The following is a 24,260-nucleotide window of genomic DNA, read 5'->3' as shown; positions in this document are numbered from 1 at the left end:
TAGAATCAGAGACTGGATGTGGGAGCCAGGGAGAAAGCATCTGCATTGGCTTCTCATTGCCTATCAGAGTTCAAATTCCTTATCTTGACATTCAAGGCCCTCCATCATCTAGATTTCTCCTATGTATCCAACCTTTGCTCTCTAGCCTTCCTAACACACACAGTCTTTGCTTCAGTCATGTTTCTGTCCTTCCTGTACTATGTGTTAATCTGATTCCTTTCTAGCTTCCATGCTTTGGCTTGTGTTCTTCATTCTCCACCCAGAAGCCATGTGTTTCCCTTACTCATTTCCTTTCTTTTTTCTCTCATATCCAATCAATCAATAACTAGATCTTGATTTGGTAACTATCTCTGTAACAATCCCTTGAATGTATCCTACCTCTTCTACCGTGAACTTCCTCTCTGATCTCCATTCCTATTGATAACTATTAGAAAAGACCTTCATGGGGCAGTTCGGTGGCACAGTGGACAACGAGCCAGATGTGGAGACAGGAGGTCCTAGGTTCAAATCTGGACTGGGACACTTCCTAGTTGTGTGATTCTGGGCAAGTCACTTAACCCCAACTGCCAGACCTTATTATTCTTCTGCCTCAGAACCAATACCCAATATTGATTCTAAGATAGAAAGTAAGGGTTTTGTTTGTTTGTTTTAAGACATTTGGGGCAGCTAGGTGGCTAAGTGGATCGAGAGTCAGGCTCAAAGATGGGAGGTCCTAGGTTCAAATTTGACCTCAGATACTTCACAGCTGTGTATTGATTCCAAGACAGAGAATGTAAAAGCTTTTTTTAAAAAAGACCTTTGTTACCTCTGGCCAAGAGTTTTGGAACAGCCAACCAATAGGTCTTCCCACCTCTTCCATTTAATCCACCTTTCAAACAGTAGTCAAACGAATTTTACAGGAACTTATGTAGTCATATCAGTTCTTTTGTTTTACTGGTTTCTTTTTCCCTATTTACTAAGGTTCAGAATTTCTTTCTAGGCTTTCAAGGACTTCCAAAATCTAGTGTCAGATGAGCCCCTCTCACGACCTTCAAAACTCAAACCCATTCAAGCCCCAGTGCATCCATAAATTGGTTTTGTGACCAAATAGTACCTGGAAGCCATTCAAGGGACAGGGACTAAATCTCTAGTATTGGGAACTCCCAGATGAGAAAACTTCCTCTACTAAATCAGATCAGAAACTTCTCTACAATTTATAGTCCTAGGGACTTGCCCAGAGCATTAAGCAGATTAGTGATTTGCCCAAGGTCATATAGTCAGTTAGTGTCCAAGATAGGATTTGAACCAGGTCTTCCTGGCCTTGAGTTCTCTAGCCCTTCACCAAGCTGCAAACTCCAGGGGCCATTCAAATATCTGTTGAATTCAATGATTGTCAGAAGATTGGTGAGGAGTCCATAGCACAGACAGGTCATTAATTGGAAAAAGGCATGAAGAAATCTGATATCATGGCAAAAACAGTGGATTTAGAATGAGAAAACAAGTTCAAAACCCAACTCTGCTGTTTAATATCTATGCAACTTTTTAAAAATGCCACATCTTACTAGTCTATAAAATGGAACTGCTTGGACCAGATGACTTCTAAGACTCCTTCTAACTCTGCATCCTATGAAAAAATTGGTGCTTAATGTGCCTTCCTTTCCAGATACAAATAGAATCACATTTTCCTTCCCTCAGCATCCCAGTAAATCAGGCCTGGGATCTGAGACAGTGCTCTGGAATTCTCAGTCTCTGTTGTAAAGTAAGAACACATTCAGCTAGGCCCCTGGAAACATGCCAAGGAAGAGGGGCAAATTTAATATAGGGAAAGAAACTGGAGCCCGTGGTGCAAGTATTTGGAGTTTTTCTTGTTTTAAGCTAAAAGCATTGTAAAATTGTCAACACTGAAACCCTGGTCACCCACCATGTGGGTCTACCCTTTATGGCCTGCTAAAAACCCTATCACATACATATTCTCTGTTTCAGATCAAATTATTTCATGCAGATATGGATCTATGCCACTATATCATGGGAAGTCTGATACATACATGTTATCCATTAACATGAATATATGACAATGAAAAAGCCAAAATTCTGAAGAATTCTCTAACCAATCATGAAAGAAAAGGAGCATTACCCATGTATACTCACACCTTTAGGACATAATTTAATATTTAACATCCATAAATTGCCCTATGTCCCCAGTCACCAGCACCCCATACCACAAACTTCCCCATCGTAAATACTTTCCACCACACCTAGAAAATGACCACTTAGCTAAGATTTTACCCCAAGGATCATGATCATGAATCACCCCAATAGTACAGAAAGACAGCACCCTGGCTCCATAGGGTGGCAAGGTCCACCCTCCATCTTGCTAGCTTTATCCCTAGACTCTATTGGAGGGACTGCTTACTATTCTTTGCCCACATGGCAAGAGTTCTTGCTAAGCCATTTGCCATGTACAGAGAGTTCGCCAAACAAGACCTTTGCAAGGTACGCTTCACCAAAATGTCATCAAGCCATCATCAAGTCACTCACAAAGACTGAACAAATTTAAGACCTCTTTCCAGTCACCAATCAGCTCAATTGTCCATGAGTAATCAATCACTTACCCTCCACCATCGCCATTCCCCAACCCAATTCCTCTATGGAGGAATTGTTCCTCTCTTACCTGGGATGATGGAGACTGTGTCTTTCTCCCAGGACACAACGCTAACATATTCCTGCACTGAAGAGGGGATGAGGCACTTGAAGACGGCCACGTTTCCACGCATTGACCTTTGATCCTCCACCCGGACGGTGTAGGGTTCCCTGAAAACTGAAGCGATGGAGATTGAGGAGAAAGGACAGAATCAGAGAGTTTGACTTCAATGGGACAAGAACCCAATGAATGTAGACCACAGACTCTAGAAACACAATATCTTAAATGTTACCTAGCTTGATTGAAAAAAATGAGGCCCCTTAGAGAGAATGACTTATCTAAAGTCAACTTTTTCCACTTATCCTTTTCCCCTTGCATGCCTCCCCTCATGGCTCTCTGCCTGATATATGTCTTATTGCAGCATATACCTCCCACTCCATCCATATCCAGGCCCCATATATAACTTTTCTGCTGCCCTCAACCCCCATCCCATGGACATTAATATTTTTCTGGCAGCCTGTTTTCTATTAGGAACACTCTTTCTTCCTCATATATCCTCTCTAAGAACCAATCACTAAATCCATAGGCATTCATTTATGTGACAATTTTATGCCAGCTAAATTCTGGGATACAAGTAAAGGAATGATACAATCTGTACTCACAAGGAACTTCCATTCTAATGGGGAAAGACAAGAAATACAAATAAAATGTAAAAAAAAAAAGACTAAACTACAAGGTAGTTTGGGGGGCAGGACACTAGTTGGGGGAATCAGGAAATAGTAGCCACTATTTATATAGTGCCCACTATATGCCCAGCACTGTGCTAAGTCTTTACAAATATTGTCTCTTAGTCTTCATAATAACCATGGGAGAGATTTCTATTATTATCTCCATTTTACAGTTGAAGAAACTGAGGAAAACAGAGGTTAAGTGATTCTTGCCCAGGGTCACAGTTAAGTATCCAAGGCTGAACTGGAACTTAGGTCTCCCTGACTCCAGACCCTGTGCTCTTTCCCCTGGGCCACTAGCTGTTTATTGAGGCAAAAGATGGTGCCTAAAACAACATCTTAAAGCAAGAGAGGATTGAATGAGTAAGGAAAGCATTCCAGACAAGAGTGATGACCAGGATGAAGATGGGGAAATGGGAGACCAAGCATTCTGTGTGAGGAACAGAAAGAAGTTGAGTTTGGCTACACTGCAGAATGGGGGAGGGAGTGTACGATCCATGGGTTCTAGAATGTTAAACTGGATGCATACAGATTTAAAAATTAAACAGAGAGGTTTATATTGGATCTTAGAGCCAATAGGAAGTCACTAGAATTGGTTGAGTAGAAGATGTGGTCATGTGGTCAAAACTGCATTTAATGAAATGTATTTGGGCAGCAGGGTATAGGCTAGCTTAGAATGGGGAGACATGAGGCAGAAAGACCAATGGAGAGGCTGTTGCAATAATATGGCTTAGAAGCGATGAAGGCCTTAACTAAGGTAGAAGCTGTGTGTGTGTAGAGAGAAGAGAAAAGATGTGAGAGATATTATGAGGTGGAAATGACAATGGGTTTAGAGAGAATGAGGAGTCAGGGATAATGCTGAGGTCATAAACTGGAGCTACTAGAAAAATGGTTTCCTGGAGGAGGAAGCTAGGTAGGTAGCACAAAGGATAGAGCTCTAGGCCTAGAGTTGAGAAGACCTTGGTTCACATCTGGTCTCAGATACTACCTAGCTGTATCACCACGGATGATACATCATTTAACCCCAATAGCCTAGCCATTGTTGCTCTTTTGTCTTAGAATTAATACTAAGAGGGTAAGGGTAAAAAAAAATGTTTGCAGGATATTCATTTTGAAGGGCCCGATAGCAACTGGTGATGTGAGCCTGAAGCTCAGGGGAGAGTCTAGCCTAATTATACAAATTTTGGAGTCATATACTTAGAGATGAAAGTTAAAAATCCATGGAATTTGATGAGGGGGGGAGAGAGAGAGAAAGAGAGACAGACACACAGACACACAGACACACAGACACAGAGACAGAGAGAGAGAGAGACAGAGAGACAGAGAGACAGAGAGACAGACAGAGAGACAGAGAGAGAGAGAGAGAGAGAGAGAGAGAGAGAGAGAGAGAGAGAGAGAGAGAGAGAGAGAATTTTCAGAAACATCCACAGTTAGGTGACATGATGAAGAGAATAAGCCAGAAAATAAAACTGAGGGGTGATCAAACAGGTAGGAAGCAAACCAAGAGAAAATAATGCCACAAAAATCAAGAAAGAAGAAAGTATTCAAAAGGAGAAAAGGCCAACAGTGTTAAATGCAGCAAAGAGGTCAGGAAGGATGAATACTGAGAAACTACCATCAAGCAAGAGATCACTGGTAATTTTGGAGAGAGCAATTTCAGTTCAATTCAGACTACAAATGACTAAAGAGTAGCTAGAGAAGAGCAAATGGAGACAGTGAGTATAGAGAGCTTTTTCAAGTGTGACTGAGAAAAAGGAGAGATACAGAATGATAGTTTGAGAAGATGGCAGGATCTAATGAGAGTTGGTTGTTTTGGATTTTTTAAGGATGAGGAAAATTTGAGCAAATTCTTGAAGGCAATAGGAAAAGAACTAGTTGATAAGAAGATGGAGATTCAGGAATGAGGAAGGATGATGGAGATTGCAGGCTGCTAGAGAAGATGAAAGGGGATGGAATCACTTTTACCTGTAAGGAGGTTGGCCTTATCTTTGTCAGAGACTTGGGGGCAAGAGATAGTAGGGGATGATATCAAGGGGAATTGAGATCAAGAGAATGGGAGGAGTAGAAGCTCATGTTGAATAGCCTTACTTTTTTCCTGAAAGATAAGAAGAAAGGTTCTCAGCTAAATGAGAAGGGGAAGGATGAGGGGAATACATGGGGAGCTTGAGGAAAAAAGATAGGTTTGGAATAGCTTCCTTGGAGAGTGAATTGGAGAATCAATTAATGAGAAGACCCTACCATTTCAATATATCAAAAATTACCAACACCTAATGATTGATTTTCTCGAAGATGAGCCATGGGAAGAGCACAAAGACAACAAGAAGTCCTGAACTTGGAACTGGGCTTGGAGTAAAGGGGATCTGGGTGACCATGGGCAAGTTGTTTCACTGAAGGATACACAAGATGACCTCTAAGAATCTGGGGCCCCTATAAGCTTTAGTGTCTTCATTTTTAAAAATGCAATACTGTACTTGAAAGGCAGTATGGTATAGGGGATTACAGAACTGGTCTCAAGTCAAGCCAAGAGGACATGAGTTCAAGTCCTATCTCTGACACTTACTGGCTCCATTGCCTATGGCCAAGTTACCTTCCCTCTTCGTGTTCTGGGAAACCCTCTAAGAGTATAAATTGCAGAGAAGTTGACAATTTCTATTGATAGATGGAGTTTCCTCATTCAGAAGTTTCTTATGTCAATGAAATCACAGGTCGAATCCTTATCCCTATTTTTTTTTTAAACCCTTACTTTCTGTTTTAGTATCACTTCTAAAATGGAAGGGCAAGGGCTAGGCAAATGGGGATAAGTGACTTGCCCAGCCTCACACAGCTAGAGTTGTCTGTAACCAGATTTGAATCTCAATCCTCCTGATTAATGACCTAGCACTCTATTCACTCTGCCACCTATTCCCGTTTTAAAAAATGTATTCATATAAAATGTAATAATACTTATATTCTCTACTTATGGGATTGTTGTAAGAAAAGCACTTTGCAAACCTTAAAGCTCTGCAGAAATTCAAGGTGTTTTGATTGTGCATGTGAAGAAACAAATAGCTTTCTCTCCATCTGCCTTGTGTCCTAGACTATATATTCTTCAAGGGTAGGAGTGCATTCTTTAATTTAATTTCATTCAGCACCAAACAAGAGACATCTGCTAATAATAAATAAGCTAGACTGATGAAAAGGAAGCTTAATCCTCTATACTTTTCCAGGTTTTCATTAGAGTTAAGGGATAGCCTCTAAAATTCTCCCTTAGAAATAGCGCCTTCCTCCTCCCTCCTAAACTCTGCCTTAGTCCTTCAACCTCCATCAGTTTTTCCCAGAGCTGATCCTTCAGTGACATATCCTATCACCCAATCACTAAGAAAATCTCCTGCTTCTCATACCACCCTACAATCTTCTGACTGAGGCAACTGCCCTATTGTCCACCCTGGGTGACGATCCTAATGATCTGATCTCACTTGTAACACAGTGGGAAAGGGGGCTGTAGAAGTTAGGAAGTCTTGGATTCAAATTATGGCCCTGAAATAGAGAAGCTGACCCTAGGCATGCCATTCATCTCCCTAAACCTCAGTTTCCTCATCTGTAAAATGGTATTACTAATACTTGTGCTTCCCTAACCTTACTGGGTTGTTCAAAGAAAAGCATTTTGCAAACTTAATGTGTAAATAACAATTATGATGATACCATAGAACTGTCACAAGCAGAGGCCCCTTCTCTTTCCCCTGGCCCTTTCCCTAGATGGCAGAGCTCCTCCTGGTGGTCTAGGCAGGTGGCATTCCTGTCTCCATCCCTCAGTTTTGTACAAATAGCCCATCTTTCCCAGACCCATTCCCTGGAACAGAAGTCCAGCTTACATTCTCTTAGGTGGAGCCAAAGGTTCCAGAGTCCTCTGCCTCCCTCCTTTGCCCATGTGAAGGCACCTGGGCCAATTCCCCTCCCCCACTCTTTCATGGTTGCCAAGGCAACATTTAGGGTCTCCTCACTGTGCACCTGCAGCCCCTCTGTCCTCATCAAGAGTCACATAATTGACTATGAACATTTTTCAGCCTTGCTCCCTCCTCCTTTCACAAATCATCTCTTCTTTGCAGTGTGAATGCTATAGAGAAGGATAGAGTAAGAGTGATGAAGGAGCTCCCATTCTAGGGTGCCACAGTATGCTTTGATGTGTAGATCTGTAGCTCTTCTCCAAAACCTTGTAATTCTCATTTTTGTCCCCAGCCCTAGACAGAAAGAGAAGGCTCTTCTATGGGAAGAGGAGAGATCCACAGAGAGATAGATTGATCCCAAAGGGACATATTTGATCACACAGATTATGAAAGGCCAGGCTTGGTACTGAATCTCTAAGGTCTGGCTTTCCAGGTCAGAGATCAGTTTCAAACCAAGAGCATAAAACATCTGATTAGAGAAGAGGGAGTTGGAAAGGGCATTTGTTCATATCCTCCCTTCCCACCATCCAGGGTAAGTGGCACAAACTAGTGTTCTGACCTCAAACCAATGAAGTGAGTAACTGGATTCCTATGCCCTTTTTGCCTTGGGAGCAAAAATATATCACCTTAACCAGAAAAATCTACTGTCTTTCTTAGATGGAGTTTGTTCTACTGGATAGGGGCTCTAGATAAGGAGGGATTTAGGAAAAGAGATGATTTATTTGCAGGTTGGTGGCAAATTACCTAGGGGGGTTTTGTTATTATTATGCTATAAGCCTTCTTCCTTTAAAAAGACCATTTCAAGTCTATCATTAGGAACAGGAGTTTGGAGATCTCTTGCTGTATTCCCTTGACCCAAATTCTCATCCGTTGTAGATACAGCCTTGATCCAGTTCTTTCTTGCTTCTAACCACTGCAGTAGAATTCTGCCAGAGACAGAGTGTGGAGCGTAGCATCCCTTAGTTACCACCAAACACCATTGTTAACTGGCCATATTCAAACAGGCATTCCCTTCCCCACCCCACCTCCCATCCCCAAAATAGTGTAACAGACTCTGGTTTATGGGGACAGACTCTGGAAATGAATCAAGTGACAAAATCTTTATAGCAGAACTCCCTAGCCCAGTCAAGACAAACAAGAATCTCTTCTGTTTGAAAGAAACTGTCAGATATGAAGAATCCACATTCCACTACAAGCATCTGCCCCAATGTCTAAACAGCCTCCTCCTTCTGGAAGTCTTGTCTCATGTTGTATCTCTCTTTCTAGAGAAAACTCACCCCAATCAAATGCCAAGAGCCCCTACTTTTATGAATTTTTCCTTAGACCATTTCTAAACACAACACAGAGGTCTTCACAACTCTAGTACTGCCAAAAGTAAAAGCTGTGAAATCATTGGAAATGAAGATGGTTCCCAAAAAATGGACACAGGAGAATACCTCCTCCCATCTTTTACAGAGGTAGGGGTCTATGCATGTGGAACATTACATGCATTTTCAGATTTTTTCTCCAATTTTTGCTTATTGCTTCATTTTTTCTGATTTTTCTCTAAACAAATATTCTTTGAAATGCAGGGAAGCATAGAGAGGAAATTTGAGTGTTGTAAAAACAATATATCAATAAAAATTAAATTGTCTAGCTTAAATAAATTGTATTTTAAGAAAGAAATCTAGTATTGTTCCTCAATCTCATTTTCAGAATTTAGTCTGGGGAAAGGAAATAGGAATATGTTTATTGATGGGGTGATGGAAAACTCTTTTCATCAGACTGGATTTAGATTCTTGGATTTGGGTGTAAATTCTGATTTTGCTATCTACTAGCCGTGCCCTCATAAAAAAAATTCAATTGACTGCCCTAGACTTTTTCATTAAAAAAAAAAAAAAGAGATTGGGCTAGATTCTTTCCACCTTTACATTCTAGGATGATGCCCTTATGGCCACCTGTCCCCTTCCCTCAACCTCATTTTTCCCTTACCTGCTTTAACCCGGATGTTGGGACTCCGGATTTTCCCCGCAGCATTTTCTGCGGTACAGAAGTAATCATTGTCGTGGATAAAGCTATTGAAGGCAGAGGGCGAAAAAGGGTAGAGCTGCAGCGTCCCATTGGCATGGACATGCCGGATGTGTGGCACATCATAGATGTCATCACCTGTGGCAAGGTACCATCGAAGGACAGCACTGGGGGAGCCTGTGGCCGGGCAGGGCACCACGACCCCCACAGAACTGGAGAAGGTCACCTGCTGCAAGGAGTCATTCACAAAGTAGAGGCTGGTGCCGACATCTTCAGGGCGGGCTGGAGTGAGGGCAGAAAAGAGAGCTGTTAAGGTTCGGACCTTTCCTCTACCTTATGGCCCCAGGAAAGCCAAGGAATGATATAGTCTGTGCTCTGCACTAATCAGATCGCACCTGGGGTAGAGAGCTGGTTTCTCTGGTGACTCATGGAACAGAAAGATCTCTGAGTTTGGGTGGAGAAAGCAGTCCAAAGAGTTAGAATGATAGAATCTGATCTCTGCAAAGGATGTAGGAATTTAGGTATGGAAGGAAACTTCAAGGTCATCTTGGGGACATTGGTTCATTTTATAGATCAAGAAACTGAGACCCAGAGAAAGAAAATGACTTGCCCAAAGGTTACAAGAGGCCTTCTCTAGTGGGGTGTCTCTAGAATTTGAGTAAGGTACTCTAGTAGGCTTTTGGTGCCTGAATTCTTCTGTAATACCTCCAACATGTAGTTCTTTTTCTTCTTTTTTTAAACCTTTACCTTCCATCTTGGAGTCAATACTGTGTATTGGTTCCAAGGCAGAAGAGTGGTAAGAGCTTGGCAATGGGGATTAAGTGACTTGCCCAGGATCACACAACTGAGGCCAGATTGGAACCCAGGACCTCCCATCTCTAGGCCTGGCTCTCAACCTACTGACCCACACAGCTGCCCTCCCAAAATGTAGTTCTGATACTGCCTGAAGACCTCCTGTGATTTCTCTTTCCACTTTTGGTTAGCTTTCACTGCTAAGATGGGTTAAAGCTTCACCAGCTTCTACCCAATACTTCTAGTTTTGCTTTATAGCACCAAACCAAACAAATCTAGTCCTCCTTCCATATGCCAACCCTTCAAGTATTTAAAAGCGGCCATTCTGTCCATCCCTAAGTTTTCTCTTCTTTCAAAGGAAGCAACACAATTGCTTCCTTTGGTGGCCAACTCGGGAGCTGCTTGTTTCACTTGCTGCTACCTACTTTCACATGGCCTGTTCTCTAATTTGCTCACCATGCTAGCTAGACATCTTCTGTTGGACACACTCCAGTTTTCCACAAAGATAGTGCCCAGAACTAGATGCTGTGTTCCAGAGCAGAGCGTACATAATGAAACTCAATTATAGCCCTCATTCTCTAGGCACTATGTCTCTCCAAAGTCAACCCATTACTATTAGATTTTTTTAGCTGCCATGTCATACTGTTGACAATCCACTAAATCCCCTGATCTTTTCTCATAGAAATTCCTGTCTAGTCATGAATTTTCCACTGTTCATTTATTTATATTTTAAATTCATTTAATTAATTAATTTAGAAGATTTTCCCATGCTTCCATGCTTCATGTTCTTTCCCTCCTCTCCTCCTTCCCTGCCCCCCAGAGTCAATGAGCAATTCCACTGGGTTTTATGTGTATCATTGTTCAAAAGCTATTTCCATATTCTTAATATTTTCAATAGAGTGATCATTTAAAGTCAACAGCCCCACTCATATCCCTATCAAACCATGTGATCAATTATGTTTTTCTTCTGCTTTCTACTCCCACAATTTTTTCTCTAGATGTTTCCACTATATTTATTAAGTTGATTTTTGATACACAAGTGTAAAATATTAAGTTTTATTTTTCATTAGATAGCCCATTGTTCTTAACCTGTCAAGATCTTTTTGAGCACACCTATGCTATTTGTTTGGGCCAACTATTGGGCATCTAGGTGCCATAGTGAATATGGTACCAAGCCTAGAAGCAGGAGGGTTCATCTTCCTGAGTGCAAATCTAGCCTCAGATATTTATTTACTAGCTGTGTGACCATGAGCAAGTCACCTAACCCTATTTGTTCCAGTTTTTCATCTGTAAAATGAGCTGGAGAAGGAAATGGCAAACACTCCAATTTCTTTGCCAAGAAAACCCCAGCTGGGGTCATGAAGAGTCAGACATGACTGAAAAATGACTGAACAGTAACAACATGTTATTTGATATATTAGCAACCCCTCTAAGCTTCCCCTCATCTACAAATTTGACAAATATGCTATCTGTGCCTTTGTCTGAGACATCAATAAAAGTGTTAACTAGCAGCAGAGCTAAGGACAGATCACTGGGCTGTGCTACTATAGCTTTGCCTCCAACTGAGCATCAGCCCATTACTAACTATTCTTTAGGTCCAACCTCACAACCAATTCTGAATCTGTCCACCTTTATTATCTTCCAGCCCAAATCCTCTGATCTTCTCTACAAATAACAGATTTCGTCAAATTCTTAGTTGAAATCTAAATCTACCTCTAAAATTCCCTCTCCCAACGCAGATTGGCATTTCCTTTGCAATCTATTTCCTTAGTGCAGGGATTCTCAACCCTTTTGTGTATCATGGACCTCTTTGGCAATCTAGTGATGGCGATGGAATCCTTAGGATTTTTGACATTTTTGAATTAAAATACATAGAATTACAAAGGAAACCAATCAGAGCAAACTGTAGGTGTCAAGATATTTAAAAACAAGTTCATAATGGAAACTGAGGGGATGCCCATCAAGTGGGGAATGGCTGAACAAATTGTGGCATATGATTGTGATGGAGTACTACATGCTCATTAAGAAATGATGAGAAGGTCAAGTTAAAGAAATGGAAAGACCTATATGAAATTACGAAGAGTGAAACAAGCGAACCAGGAGAACATTATATACAGCTATAGAAATAATACTTGAAAAATAACATAAACGTCTACCTTCAGAAAAAGAACTTAGAAACAGAAACATGCAAAATGAAGTTTTATAAATACATATTTTGGGGGGCAAATGATGCCCTTTCTAGAGCAGGAAGGAGGGAAATACTTGGAAATTTTAATAACAAATTAATTCATTTAAAAAGTAGGTGTTTCTGAAAAAAATTTTAGGAAAAAAAACAAGTTCATAGATACCTCCCACCCCCTAGGTTAAGATCCTATCTTAGAAAATTACCCAGAAAGCAAAGATTTAAGTGATACACAGGATCTCAAAGCCACTATGTGTCAGACACAAGATTTAAACCTAGGTCTTTCCTGACTCTGAGACCTACTGTCAATCATGTAAAGGCATTCCTTATCCTTTCAGAAAATGGAAACTGGATTAGTCAGGCATGACCTCTTTTTGATGAAGCCATATCTTTTTTTTTTAATCCTCACATTCTGTCTCAGAATTGATACTATCAGTTCTAAGGCAGAAGAATAGTAAAGGTTAGGCAGTTGAGATTAAGTGACTTGCCCAAGGTCACACAGCTAAAAAAGTAAAGCCATATTTTAATGATCATTGCATCCCTTTCTAAGTGTTCATAGACTTAATAATATATTCTAAACCTCAGTCAGAAATTTAGATCAAGTTCAGGAGCCTAGAGTTTTCAGACTTCACTTCCTTTCTTTTTTTTTTTTAAGTTGGAACAAAATTTGCTCTTTTCTACTCCTGATATGTCTCCCTATGATCCAAGATCTTTTAATCAATGGCTCAGCATTCACCTTTGTCGTTGCTGTTGGAGTCCTGGGAGGTAATTTCGATGGGCCTGGTGATTTGAACTAATCAAGGGCAGATAAATGCTGCCTGACCGCCTCCTCATATATCTTGGGTTTTGACTACTTACTAATCATGTTCAGTCTATTCTTTTCTAACAAAATTTTAAAAAATTAAAAACATTCTCCTTAGAAGGAAAAATGAGAACAAATGGGACATTGTCTCAGTTATCTATTATCATCATTCCATCTATCTCAAGCAATGGTCCCTATCCCTCCTTGGACATTCCTCTAGTCCCCAATATAGTTGTTTTTTAAAACTCTTACTTAGTAACAACTCTAAGACAGAAGGGCAAGGGCTAGGCAAACAGAGTTAAGTGACTTGCCCAGGGTCACACAGCTAGGAAGTATCTGAGGCCAAATTTAAACCTCCCATCTCTTGGCCTGGCTCTCTATACACTGAACCAGGTAGCTGCTATGTATAGCTTAAAAAACAATTTTTTTTTACAAAAAGGTTTCCTATAGCAGGTCAGGGTTCTAATCTCAAATCTGCAACTCAGTAGCTCTGATATCTTGGGCCAGCCAGGTAAGCCTCTCTAGGCAACAATTTTGTCATGAAAAAAAAATATGGATGTTGGACGAGACCATTTAAAAAAAAAACAAACTCTTTACCTTCCATCTTAAAATCAATACTGGGTATTGATTCCAAGGCAGAAGAGTGGTAAGGGCTAGACAATGGGGGCTAAGTGACTTGCCCAGGGTCACACAGCTAGGAAGTATCTGAGGCCAGATTTGAACCCAGGGCCTCCTGTCTCTAGGCCTGGCTCTCAATCCAGTGAGCCACCCAGCTGCCCCCATGGACAAGACAGTCCTGACTCTTTCAGCTATAAATTCTATGATTTCAGACACATTCAAAGGAAAGTAACCAGAATAGTGTGTGTATTCAAAGCTATGCCACATAAGAATCTATTGGTATCAATGCTTAGTAGATGGGGAAGGGGATGATTATTTTTCTTGGAGTCAGACAGACCTGAGTTCAAATGTTGCCTGGAAGTCTTACTAGCTTTATGGTACACGCAAGTCATTTAACCTCTTCTCAACCTCAGTTCCTTCAACTGTAAAATAGGGATAATACCAGTACTTACCTCACAGGTTTATTGAGAGGATCAAAAGAGAAAACATATACAAAGTGCCTTGTAAACCTTAAAGAATTAAGTAGGTGCCTTTATTGTTACTGTCTAGCTGTGTTTAACCTGAATGAGTGATGAATGAGGGCAGGCATATTTACTATCTTTATTTATCTAAAAGTTTCTGTCCCATAGAATGGTGATTCTCCAGAGCCCTATGAGCAGTGGTTAGTTGCATCATCAAATTTTGCATATTAGTATTTACAATGAAATAAAGTAGATAAATAATTCTGTCCCGTATAAATTTTATTTATTCTGCAAAAACCAAAACAAACTCATACTCATTATACTTATTCTAGTTGTCTGGGAAGGGATAGGGATTGGACTTATGATTTCACTGGACAAGGAACTCTCCGATGAGGGGAAACTTGCTCTGCAAATGCAAGTCAGCACCTTCTTTTTTAGGGCAGTTAGGTGGTACGGCAAATGAGAGCTCCAGGCTTGGAATCAGGAAGACTTCTTTTTGTGAATTCAAATCTCATCTCAGCCACAGCACTGCTGGGTTTGTACCCCAAAGACATAATAAGGAAAAAGACATGTACAAAAATTTTCATAGCTGCGCTCTTCGTGGTGGCCAAAAACTGGAAAGCGAGGGGATGCCCATCAATTGGGGAATGGCTGAGCAAATTGTGGTACATGTTGGTGATGGAATACTATTGTGCTAAAAGGAATAATAAAGTGGAGGAATTCCACGGAGACTGGAACAACCTCCAGGAAGTGATGCAGAGCGAGAGGAGCAGAACCAGGAGAACATCGTACACAGAGACTGACACATTGTGGGACGATTAAATGTAATAGACTTTGCATATAGCAAATGCGATGATCCAGGAAGATCCCAAGGGACTTAGGAGAAAGAATGCTATCCACATCTAGAGAAAGAACTGTGGGAGTAGAAATCCAGAAGGAAAGCATGATTTACCACTTGTTTATATGGGTATAAGATTAGAGGTTTTGGTTTTAAAAGATCGTTCTGTTACAAGTATGAATAATATGGAAATGGGTATCAAGTGATAACACATGTATTACCCAGTGCAATTATTTATCCACTCTAGGAAGGGGAGAGGGAGAAGAGAAGGGACAGAAAACGAATCATGTAAGCATGAAAAAATATTTTTAAAAATATAAATAAATAAATAAACAAAAATTTTTAAAAATCTGGTCTCAGACATATGTATTGTGTGACCTTGGGCAAGTCATTGAGCCCTGTTTGCCTCAATTGCTCATCTGTAAAATGAGCTAGAGAAGGAAATGGCAAACCACTCCAGTATCTCTGCCAAGAAAACCCCATATGGGATCCCAACGATTCAGACAGGACTGAAAAATGACTGAATGACAACAACCTTCTCTTTCATTTATTCTTAGAAAGTTGCCTAGTTCTCACTGAGAAGATAAGTGACCTGCCCAAAGTCATACAGTCAATATATATAAGAAGGTCTGAAAATGCATGCACTAACCTTAAAACATCTCAGAATCAGAGGCAGCTCTGTAGTTCAGCGGATTGAGGTCTAGGACTAGAGATGGACAGTCCTGGGTTCAAATGTCCTCAGACACTTCCTCCCTGTGTGTCCCTGCACAAGACACTTAACCCCAAATGCCTAGTCCTTACTGCTCTTCTGCCTTGGAATCATTCGCATTGATTCCAAGATGGAAGGTAAGTATTTAAAAAACAAATGAACATGTCAGACTTGGAACTCACATAGAACTCGTCAAAAATGGCTGTTCTTATTTAGGCAAATTGGGCATGTGCAAATCTCCTGACTCTCTCTGCAGCAGCCCTGCCAACTTAAATGGTCCGATTTCTCATAGCAAAGGTTCCTGGGCTGGGAGAGGGGAAAAAGATTGAGATGGTGCTCTTCGTCTCCTGTGTCATGGACCCCTTTGATAGTCCCCCCTTTTTTTCCCAACCCTTACCATCCATCTTAGAATCAAAACTAAGAATCAGTGCCAGGGCAGAAGAGTGGTAAAGGCTAGGCAATGGGGGTTAAGTGACTTGCCCAGGGTCACACAGCTGGGAAGTGTTTTGAGACTAGATTTGAACCCTGCCTCCAGACCTGGTTCTCTATCTAATGAGCTACCTGACTGCCCTTTATAGCTATAGATTTTAAGAGCTAACTGGCCCCAGGTTAAGGACTCTTGCTCTAGGGAAAAACTCAGATCCCTGGGTGGAAATTACATGGAGGCAGCCTTTCCTAAAATCAGAACTGTCCAGAAACAGGAGGGATTAGGAAGTAGGGAGTGAACTCTCCTAGAGCCGGAGTCTCTGGCTCCTTCCTCCTCTTAGCTTCTGGGATTCTCAGGTGAGCTTTATGCAGGAGAAAATCAAATATTTGCACAATGGCACAGTAGGTTTGGCTTTTCCCTCTCCTGGTATAAGGGGCTGGGGCTCTTGGACATTCTCCTTAGTGTTTAAATAAGATAAGACTATCCTGTGAGGCTGTCTTTAGAATCTCTCTCCTATGCATCCATCGCATGGCCACCACCCTTTTTCCTGGGGAGAAGCTTGGTGGCTCAGTGGATAAAGTGTGGGGCCTGGAGTCAGGACGACCTCGCTTCACCTCTGGCCTCAGACACTTCCTACCTGTGTGACTGTAGGCAAGTCACTTAACTCTGTCTGCCTAAGCCTTCCCTGTCTGTCTTTAAGAGTGTTACTAAGACAGCAAGTAAGAGTGAAAAAACAAAAACCAAAGAATCAAAGAAACCCTTATTTCTCCATCACTTAAACTCTTGATGATGGCCTACTAATTATTCCTGATTCTAGTGTTTTCTTTCTCCAATCTATTCTCCACATGACTACCAAAATAACCCTAAGCAACAGGCCTGATCATGTTACTCTCCAGCTCAAAAACCTTATATGGCTCTCCATTGCCTAGAGGATAAGATACCAGCTTCTTAGCCTGACCTTCCAAGCCTTCCCTAAACTGGCTTCAATTTATTAGAAAAGCGCTATTTAACAGAATTCTCTACTTCATTCACCAAACTGGGCTATTGGCTAGTCCTTCATATTAATTATCATCTCTTGCTTTTGTATTATTCACTCCAGTCACCCACTACTAACTGCAATACATTCCCTCCTCATTCCTACCTGTTAAAATCCTCCAAGACCCAACTCAGGTTCTACCTTCTTCTTTGAAGCTTTCCCTCATTTGAGTCCTCACCTCAGCTAACACCAACTTCTCCCTTCTCAAATTTTCCAAGAAAACTTTGGCTCTCTCCTTTGCCTCTTTTGTGTTCTTCCAAGTATTATACTTATATTATTTATATGTCACATCATTCTCAATAGACAAGGGACTGCAGTACAGCAGAAAGAACAGTGGTTCTGAAGCCAAGGAATTCAAACTGAATCCCTGAGTGAGGCAGTGCAGTGGATAGAATAATAGGCCTAAAGTCAGGAAGACCTGAGTTCAAATCCAGACTCATACACTAATTGTGTGATCCTAGGAAAGTCACTTAACTTCCACTTGCTTCAGTTTCTTCATCTGTAAAATGGGGATAATAAAAACACAAATAGTAAATACTTTGTTAGAGATCATTATTATTACTATTTGTAGGACCTTGGATAAGTTGCAAAACCTCTATGGACCTCAAGTTCCTCATCTGTAAAATCTGACCTAGGTATCTTCAGAAGTTTCCTCTAGCCCAAAATTAATATTGTCCCTGAAGTTAAGATCTGTAGTATTTCTCTGTCTGCCTGTTTCTGTCTCTTCCTCTGTCTGCCTCTCTATCTTTCTCTCTGACTTTCTCTTTCTCTCCCTCCCTCTCTCCTCCTCTCCCTCCATCTGATTCTCTCTGTCTCTCTTGCTTTTTCTTCCTTCCTTCCTTCCTTCCTTCCTTCCTTCCTTCCTTCCTTCCTTCCTTCCTCCTTTCCCTCCCTCCCTTCCTTCCCTTCTCCCTCCTTCCCCCTCCCTCTCTCTCTTCCTTCTTTCTTTCCTCCCTTCCCTTCTTCCTTCCTTTCTTCCTTCCTTCCTTCCTTCCTTCCTTCCTTCCTTCCTTCCTTCCTTCCTTCCTTCCTTCCTTCCTTCCTCCTTTCCCTCCCTCCCTTCCTTCCCTTCTCCCTCCTTCCCCCTCCCTCTCTCTCTTCCTTCTTTCTTTCCTCCCTTCCTTTCTTCCTTCCTTCCTTCCTTCCTTCCTTCCTTCCTTCCTTCCTTCCTTCCTTCCTTCCTTCCTTCCTTCCTTCCTTCCTTCCTCCTTTCCCTCCCTCCCTCCCTTCCTTCCCTTCTCCCTCCTTCCCCCTCCCTCTTTCCCTTCCTTCTTTTTAGAAACCTTTACCTTCTGTCTTAGAATGAATACCAAGTATTGGTTCTAAGATGGATGAGAGGTAAAGGTTAAGAAATTGGGGATAAGTGATTTGCCCAGGACCACACATCTAGCCAGTGACTGAGGCCGCATTGGAACCCAGGATCTCCCTCCCATCCCTAAGCCTGATTCTTTATCCACTGAGCCATCTAGCTGCTATAATATTTTTCTATCTTTGTTTCCTTACCACTTAGCACAGTGCCTTGCACTAGCGGGATATTAAGGTATTTATCATGTCAATTTGATCCATTCCTACCTATGTGAATTACTTGATCATTTCTAGCCTCAGTTTCCTCCTATGTTAAATGAGATGATGTTGGATGTTCTCAAAGGTTCCTTCGTGTTCCTTCCTTGCCAGGCACCTCTGGTGAGTAACAACTTGCACCAAGTTAGTGGAAAAGAAAGTATTTTCATTAATGTTGCTCCCTCTGGGAGGAGCAAGGACTGGTGAAAGGCGATGATAGCTTAGAGTTCATTTGCTCGGCTGCTGTAAACAGCCCAAAGACCTCGTCCTATCCTGTGTCCCCAGCATTTCCTGTCCTTACCTTTGCAATTAGGGGCACCTGCCATTTTAAGGACGGACTTCTGGGGCCAAGTGAAGGAATACACTGAACCTGGGGGCGTCCTTGGCTCTCACAGAACGAGCTCCTGCCCCTCGCCCCTCTCCCTCCTCATCGGGACATCAATGAGCAAACACACTGTCAGGCTGTTTACCCAACGAGAGTCACCAGGGACCAACCTGACCTCAATTTCCACAACTTTATGAGGAAGGGGGAGGGGGAAGCACCCCTCTCGGGCCAGATTAATATTCTGAGCTTCACTCTGAGCCACCCCTCCGGGGAGAAGGCACGCACGGGGACAACTCGTTTGAGGAAGGCCCATTAAGCCTCATTGGCCAGAGCAATTCACATCATCTCATAAAAAGCCCTGATGAGCCCATTAGCAGCTTCTCTCGGAAAACACATTTGTGGGCTCCTAGTTGCAGTGTCAGTGGCTCCCTCCTCCTCTCCATGCCAAATGCAGATCAGGGAGGGCTGCGTGTGTGTGTGTGGGGGGGCAGAGGTGATTCCGTGTGTGTGGGGGGGGGGCAGAGGTGATTCCCTTACTGTTTTTCCAGTTCTCCCCTGCTTTCTGGCTCTCATTTCTGAGGTTCATAAAGGGGACCATATTTCAAACTATTCTTTCTCTGTTTTTTCAAAAATAGGGAAACCGATCCTTCAAGCTTAGCCTAAAAATCTCAAAGAATCCTTGAATCCCAGCAGCTAGAAATATATGGAAACACAGGAGCTTAGCATTGGAAGGCACCTTGGTGGCTGTCTAGTTCAACTCCTCAATGAAGCCGGAAATGTTCTCAACAGTGATGAACTTGTCCCTCATCCCTTAACTGCTAGTTAAGCAAAGCGAGCCTGTTTGGCTCTTTTTCAAGCCTCCTTCTTCCAGGAAGACTTCCTTGATTAAAAGTCAAAGAACAGATTTCTAGCTCCATCTAGCTCAGGCAGTCTATACTCATGCTCACTCTCAGTTGAAAAAGGATAAAAACTACAAAGAGATACTCTCATGAGGCATCTCATCTCCTATTAATGGGGGCAGCATCTCTAAGTTCTATCCCATCGTGTCAGTGGCACAAGCACCATCAGCAACAGCACAAGGAGGAGAAACAAGTAAATGTTCACGGACAACTCTTTCTGTGTGACCTTGGGGACTGCTCCCCCATCCCTGGAATGTTTTCCTGCTCACCTCCATCTCACAGAACCTCTTGTGTCTTTTTAAATGCAGCTGAAATAATATCTCCATAGAACCTCTTCTGATCCCCCTAAATGCCAGTGCCCTCCACCCCACCTTTTTTTTTTTTTAATCAGGAGAAATCTTGCTGCCATAGGCACCTCTGGGGGGTTTGTAAAGGAAATCTTTAAAAAAAATAGTAGTTTTGTCTTCCTATGGTCTTGTGTGTCTTCCCTCACTCCCTATCCCCAAAATGTTAACAATCCCTGTTAAAATATTTGTAATTTAGTTTGTAATTCTTTGAAACAAAGTTGCTAGTTTAAAAAAAAACAAACCCTTGTGCTTATCTGTATTTATCCTGTATACCATTATTATGAGGCAGTACGGCATAGTGAGGAGAAAGCTGATCCCAAAGTCAGGAAGACCTGAGTTCTAGTCCATATCATTTAATCACCTGTTCTTGTACGTTTTTTATATATTTAAAGAATGTAAAAACCTCTTAGCTCATGAGCTGTACAAAAACAAGCAGTTGGTTGGATTTGGTCCATAGGCCATGGTTCATCGACCTCAGCTCTAATCATCTCCTTAGGATTCAAAGCAGCAAAGGTGTTGCCTTACACTGGAAGAATTGTTTCTTTCCTGGAAATTCTCTAAACCAATGAAATCTCTATTTTATTATCCCTAGAATTATTCTGCTATCTGTCTATCTATCTATCTATCTATCTATCTATCTATCTATCTATCTATCTATCTATCTATCTATCTATCTATCTATCTATCTATCCATCCATCCATCTAATCTATCTGTCTATCTATCCATCCCTCTGTCCATCCATCTCTCTATCCATCCATCATCCATCCATCCATCTATCCATCTAATCTATCTATCTGTCTGTCTTTCTGTCTATATATCTATCTATATATCTTTCCATCTATCCATCCATCCATCCATCATCCATCCATCCTTCTTTCTTTCTTCCTTTCTTTCTTCCTTTCTTCCTTCCTTTCTTTCTTTCTTTCTTTCTTTCTTTCTTTCTTTCTTTCTTTCTTTCTTTCTTTCTTTCTTTCTTTCTTTCTTTCTTTCTTTCTTTCTTCCTTCCTTCCTTCCTTCCTTTCTTTCTTTCTTTCTTTCTTCCTTCCTTTCTTCCTTCCTTCCTTTCTTTCTTTTCTTTCCTTCTTTTCTTTCTTTCTTTCTTTTCTTTCTTTCTTTCTTTCTTTCTTTCTTTCTTTCTTTCTTTCTTTCTTTCTTTCTTCTTTCTTTCTTTCTTTCTTTCTTTCTTTCTTTCTTTTCTTCCTTCCTTTCTTCCTTCCTTTCTTTCTTTCTTTCTTTCTTTCTTTCTTCCTTCCTTTCTTCCTTCCCTTCCTTCCTTTCTTCTTCCTTTCTTTCTTTCTTTTCTTTCTTTCTTCTTTCTTTCTTTCTTTCTTTCTTTCTTTTCTTTCTTTCTTTCTTTCCTTTCTTCTTTCTTTCTTTCTTTCTTTCTTTCTTTCTTTCTTTCTTTCTTTCTTCTTCCTTCCTTCCTTCCTTCCTTCCTTCCTTCCTTCCTTCCTTCCTTCTTTCTTTCTTTCTTTCTTTTCTTTCTTTCTTTCTTCTTTCTTTCTTTCTTTCTTTCCTTCTTTCTTTCTTTCTTCTCTTCTCTCTTCTCATTCTTTACTCTTTCTCATTCTTTCTCTCTTCTTCTCTCTCTTTCTCTCTTCTTCCTTTCTCTCTTTCTTCTCTCTTTCTTTCTTTCTTTCTTTCTTTCTTTCTTTCTTTCTTTCTTTCTTTCTTTCTTTCTCTTTCTTTCTTTCTTTCTCTTCTTCTTTCTTTCTTTCTTTCTTTCTTTCTTTCTTTCTTTCTTTCTTTCCTCTTCCAGGAGACTGTAAACTACTTCAGAATGGTAATGAATCACTTTTTTGTCTATGTACACTTGGTAACTAGCACAGTGCCTGACACATAGAAGGTATCTAATAAATGTTTATTGACTGATAACTTGATTATTGACTAATAAGCTGCTTGACTAACACTTCTTTTTTTCTTGAATACAGTTTCCTCATCTGTAAAAAAGGAGAAGGAACAAGTCAGATTCTATGATCTCTAAGGTTCCTGTATACCTTCTAAATGTCTACCTTGACATTTTTGTGATTCTAAGCCCCAAGACAATTTGCAAGTCAGTGGGAGGAGTGAAGTCAGATCCATGGGGCTAAGGTAAACCCTCCCACCCCATTTCAGTCCTACCCTTTCTCCTATAATTGGAAATTCATTTCTCTCTGTATTCAGCCTCCCCAGACAAATTCCATTCCCCATGTCTCCCTCAGCTCCAAGCAGAAACATCAACCACAATGACAGAGCTGCCTTCTCTGAGCTTCTGGGGCCTCGGATTCCTCCGAAGCCAAGGACACAAGGTTCTCAGCAACTACAAATTGGTAGATTTAATTGATGAATTGACTGGGATTGTCCAACCACCTGTCAAGGCTGATGAAACTGCAAATTTATAGCAGAAGAAGAGTAGCTTCATATTTCTCTAACCCTGGGATGTGAATTGCTGTCTTCTGAGTCTGGGGGAGTTAGGGAGGATTAGACAAACCATTCATTTTTGCTTACTGTCCTGACAGCACATTGCCATTATGAAACATCACCCTCAGGTGTAAAACAATAGCATTTTGCACTTATATCCTGTTCATATTTCACAATCACAAGGCACCTGTCAGCCCCCGAATCCAGGAGTCCTTAACAAAACATTAATTTTGCCTCACCCCACCTGACAGAAGAGAGAAGCAAACAATCCAAGGAAGAGGAAAACTGAGGCACTGAGGGTCCCGCTGAGCTCAAGGCAATAATAATTCCTTATTATTAGGGAATAAGCACAAGATAGAGATAGCATCTGGAAGACCAGGTCATGTGACTCCAGATTGGGGTCATTGGTGAATTTTCCCAGTTACTCAAAGGTCTGATATAAATATTTTGTATTTTTCATTGAATCCCAAAACGGCAGCATCAGAATGAAGCATAGAGGTCATAGGACCAATCATTAGAGACTTAGCGGTCTTCCAGTATAAGCCTCTTATCTTACACATGAGGAAACTGAGGCCCAGAGAGGTGAATTAGCTTGATTAAGGTTTCATCCTTCATGGAAGAAGCAGTACTGGACTCAAAGTGCTCTTACTCTCAGGACAATATTATTTCCATTGTGTCCTACTGCTTTGCAGTTTGGAAAGAGGTGGTGTAGAGGGTGGCAATGGTTGGAGATCTTGCATCCCTTAGTTAGCAGGTTGGCATCCATTAGAGGGTATAAGTTCAGGAAGCTGAACAATGGCTTAGAAGCTAAAAGTTATTTTACTGGCCCTGGTCCAGAGCTGGTGGGACCTCCGTCATTTGGTCCTTGGTCTCCTTGCTTATAGAATGGGGGTCAGAGGTCTAGCCTTACTCTTTATACCCAGTCCTTCCATAGTCAGTGATCCTGGGACAATGTTCCTGATACTAGATGCTCCATTTCTTAACTTGAGGCACTTTCACTGGCTGTCCACCAGGTCTAGAATTCTTCTCTCTCTCCTCATCTCTGCTTCCTGACTTCCTTGGCTGCTTTCAAATTCCAGCTAAATTCCTACCTTCTATAGGAAGCCTTTCCCCAATTCCCTGTAAGGCTAGGACATGCCTCTATCAATTATTTCCAGTTTATCCTGTATATGGCTTTTGTACATGGTTGTTTGCATGTTGTCTCCTTCATTAGACCGTGAGAGCAGACACCATCTTTTACTTTTATCTGTACCCTCTGCATTCAGAAGAGTGCCTAGAACACTGAATAAGCTCTGAATAAATGCTCGATTGACATTCTGACTGACTGGTAAGACATACTGAAAGGAACAGAGTTGAAGGGAGGGTTCTCGTAGCTAGCCTTGCTGTAGGAGCAGGTGCTGTTGGCTTGTGAGTAGGCAAAATCTGCACCATCTAATTCCTGTTTGCTAATAGCTCAACCTGGTTATACCTATTCAATAATCCATTCATTGCTTTTTCTCTCCACATCTCACTGGCAATACATGTCTTAAATAAGATGTGTCTCCTCAATGTAAACATGCTCATAATTTCCTCTTAGATATGGTGG

At 41.3% G+C, this 24,260-nt stretch overlaps 1 protein-coding gene across 1 annotated transcript in view; it reads right to left on the bottom strand.

The window, feature by feature from the left end:
• DSCAML1 (DS cell adhesion molecule like 1) overlaps positions 1 to 24,260 on the bottom strand; it is a 518,862-nt gene that overhangs the window by 475,723 nt on the left and 18,879 nt on the right. The window contains 2 exon segments of the mRNA XM_056794329.1: positions 2,651 to 2,797; positions 9,243 to 9,560. Coding sequence (XP_056650307.1) covers positions 2,651 to 2,797; positions 9,243 to 9,560 — 465 coding nt within the window.

Source organism: Monodelphis domestica, chromosome 4, assembly GCF_027887165.1.
Source record: "Monodelphis domestica isolate mMonDom1 chromosome 4, mMonDom1.pri, whole genome shotgun sequence".
In the NCBI taxonomy this organism is placed as follows: domain Eukaryota; kingdom Metazoa; phylum Chordata; class Mammalia; order Didelphimorphia; family Didelphidae; genus Monodelphis; species Monodelphis domestica.
Note: the sequence above shows the minus strand (reverse complement) of the source record. Positions and strands in the feature narration are given on the sequence as shown.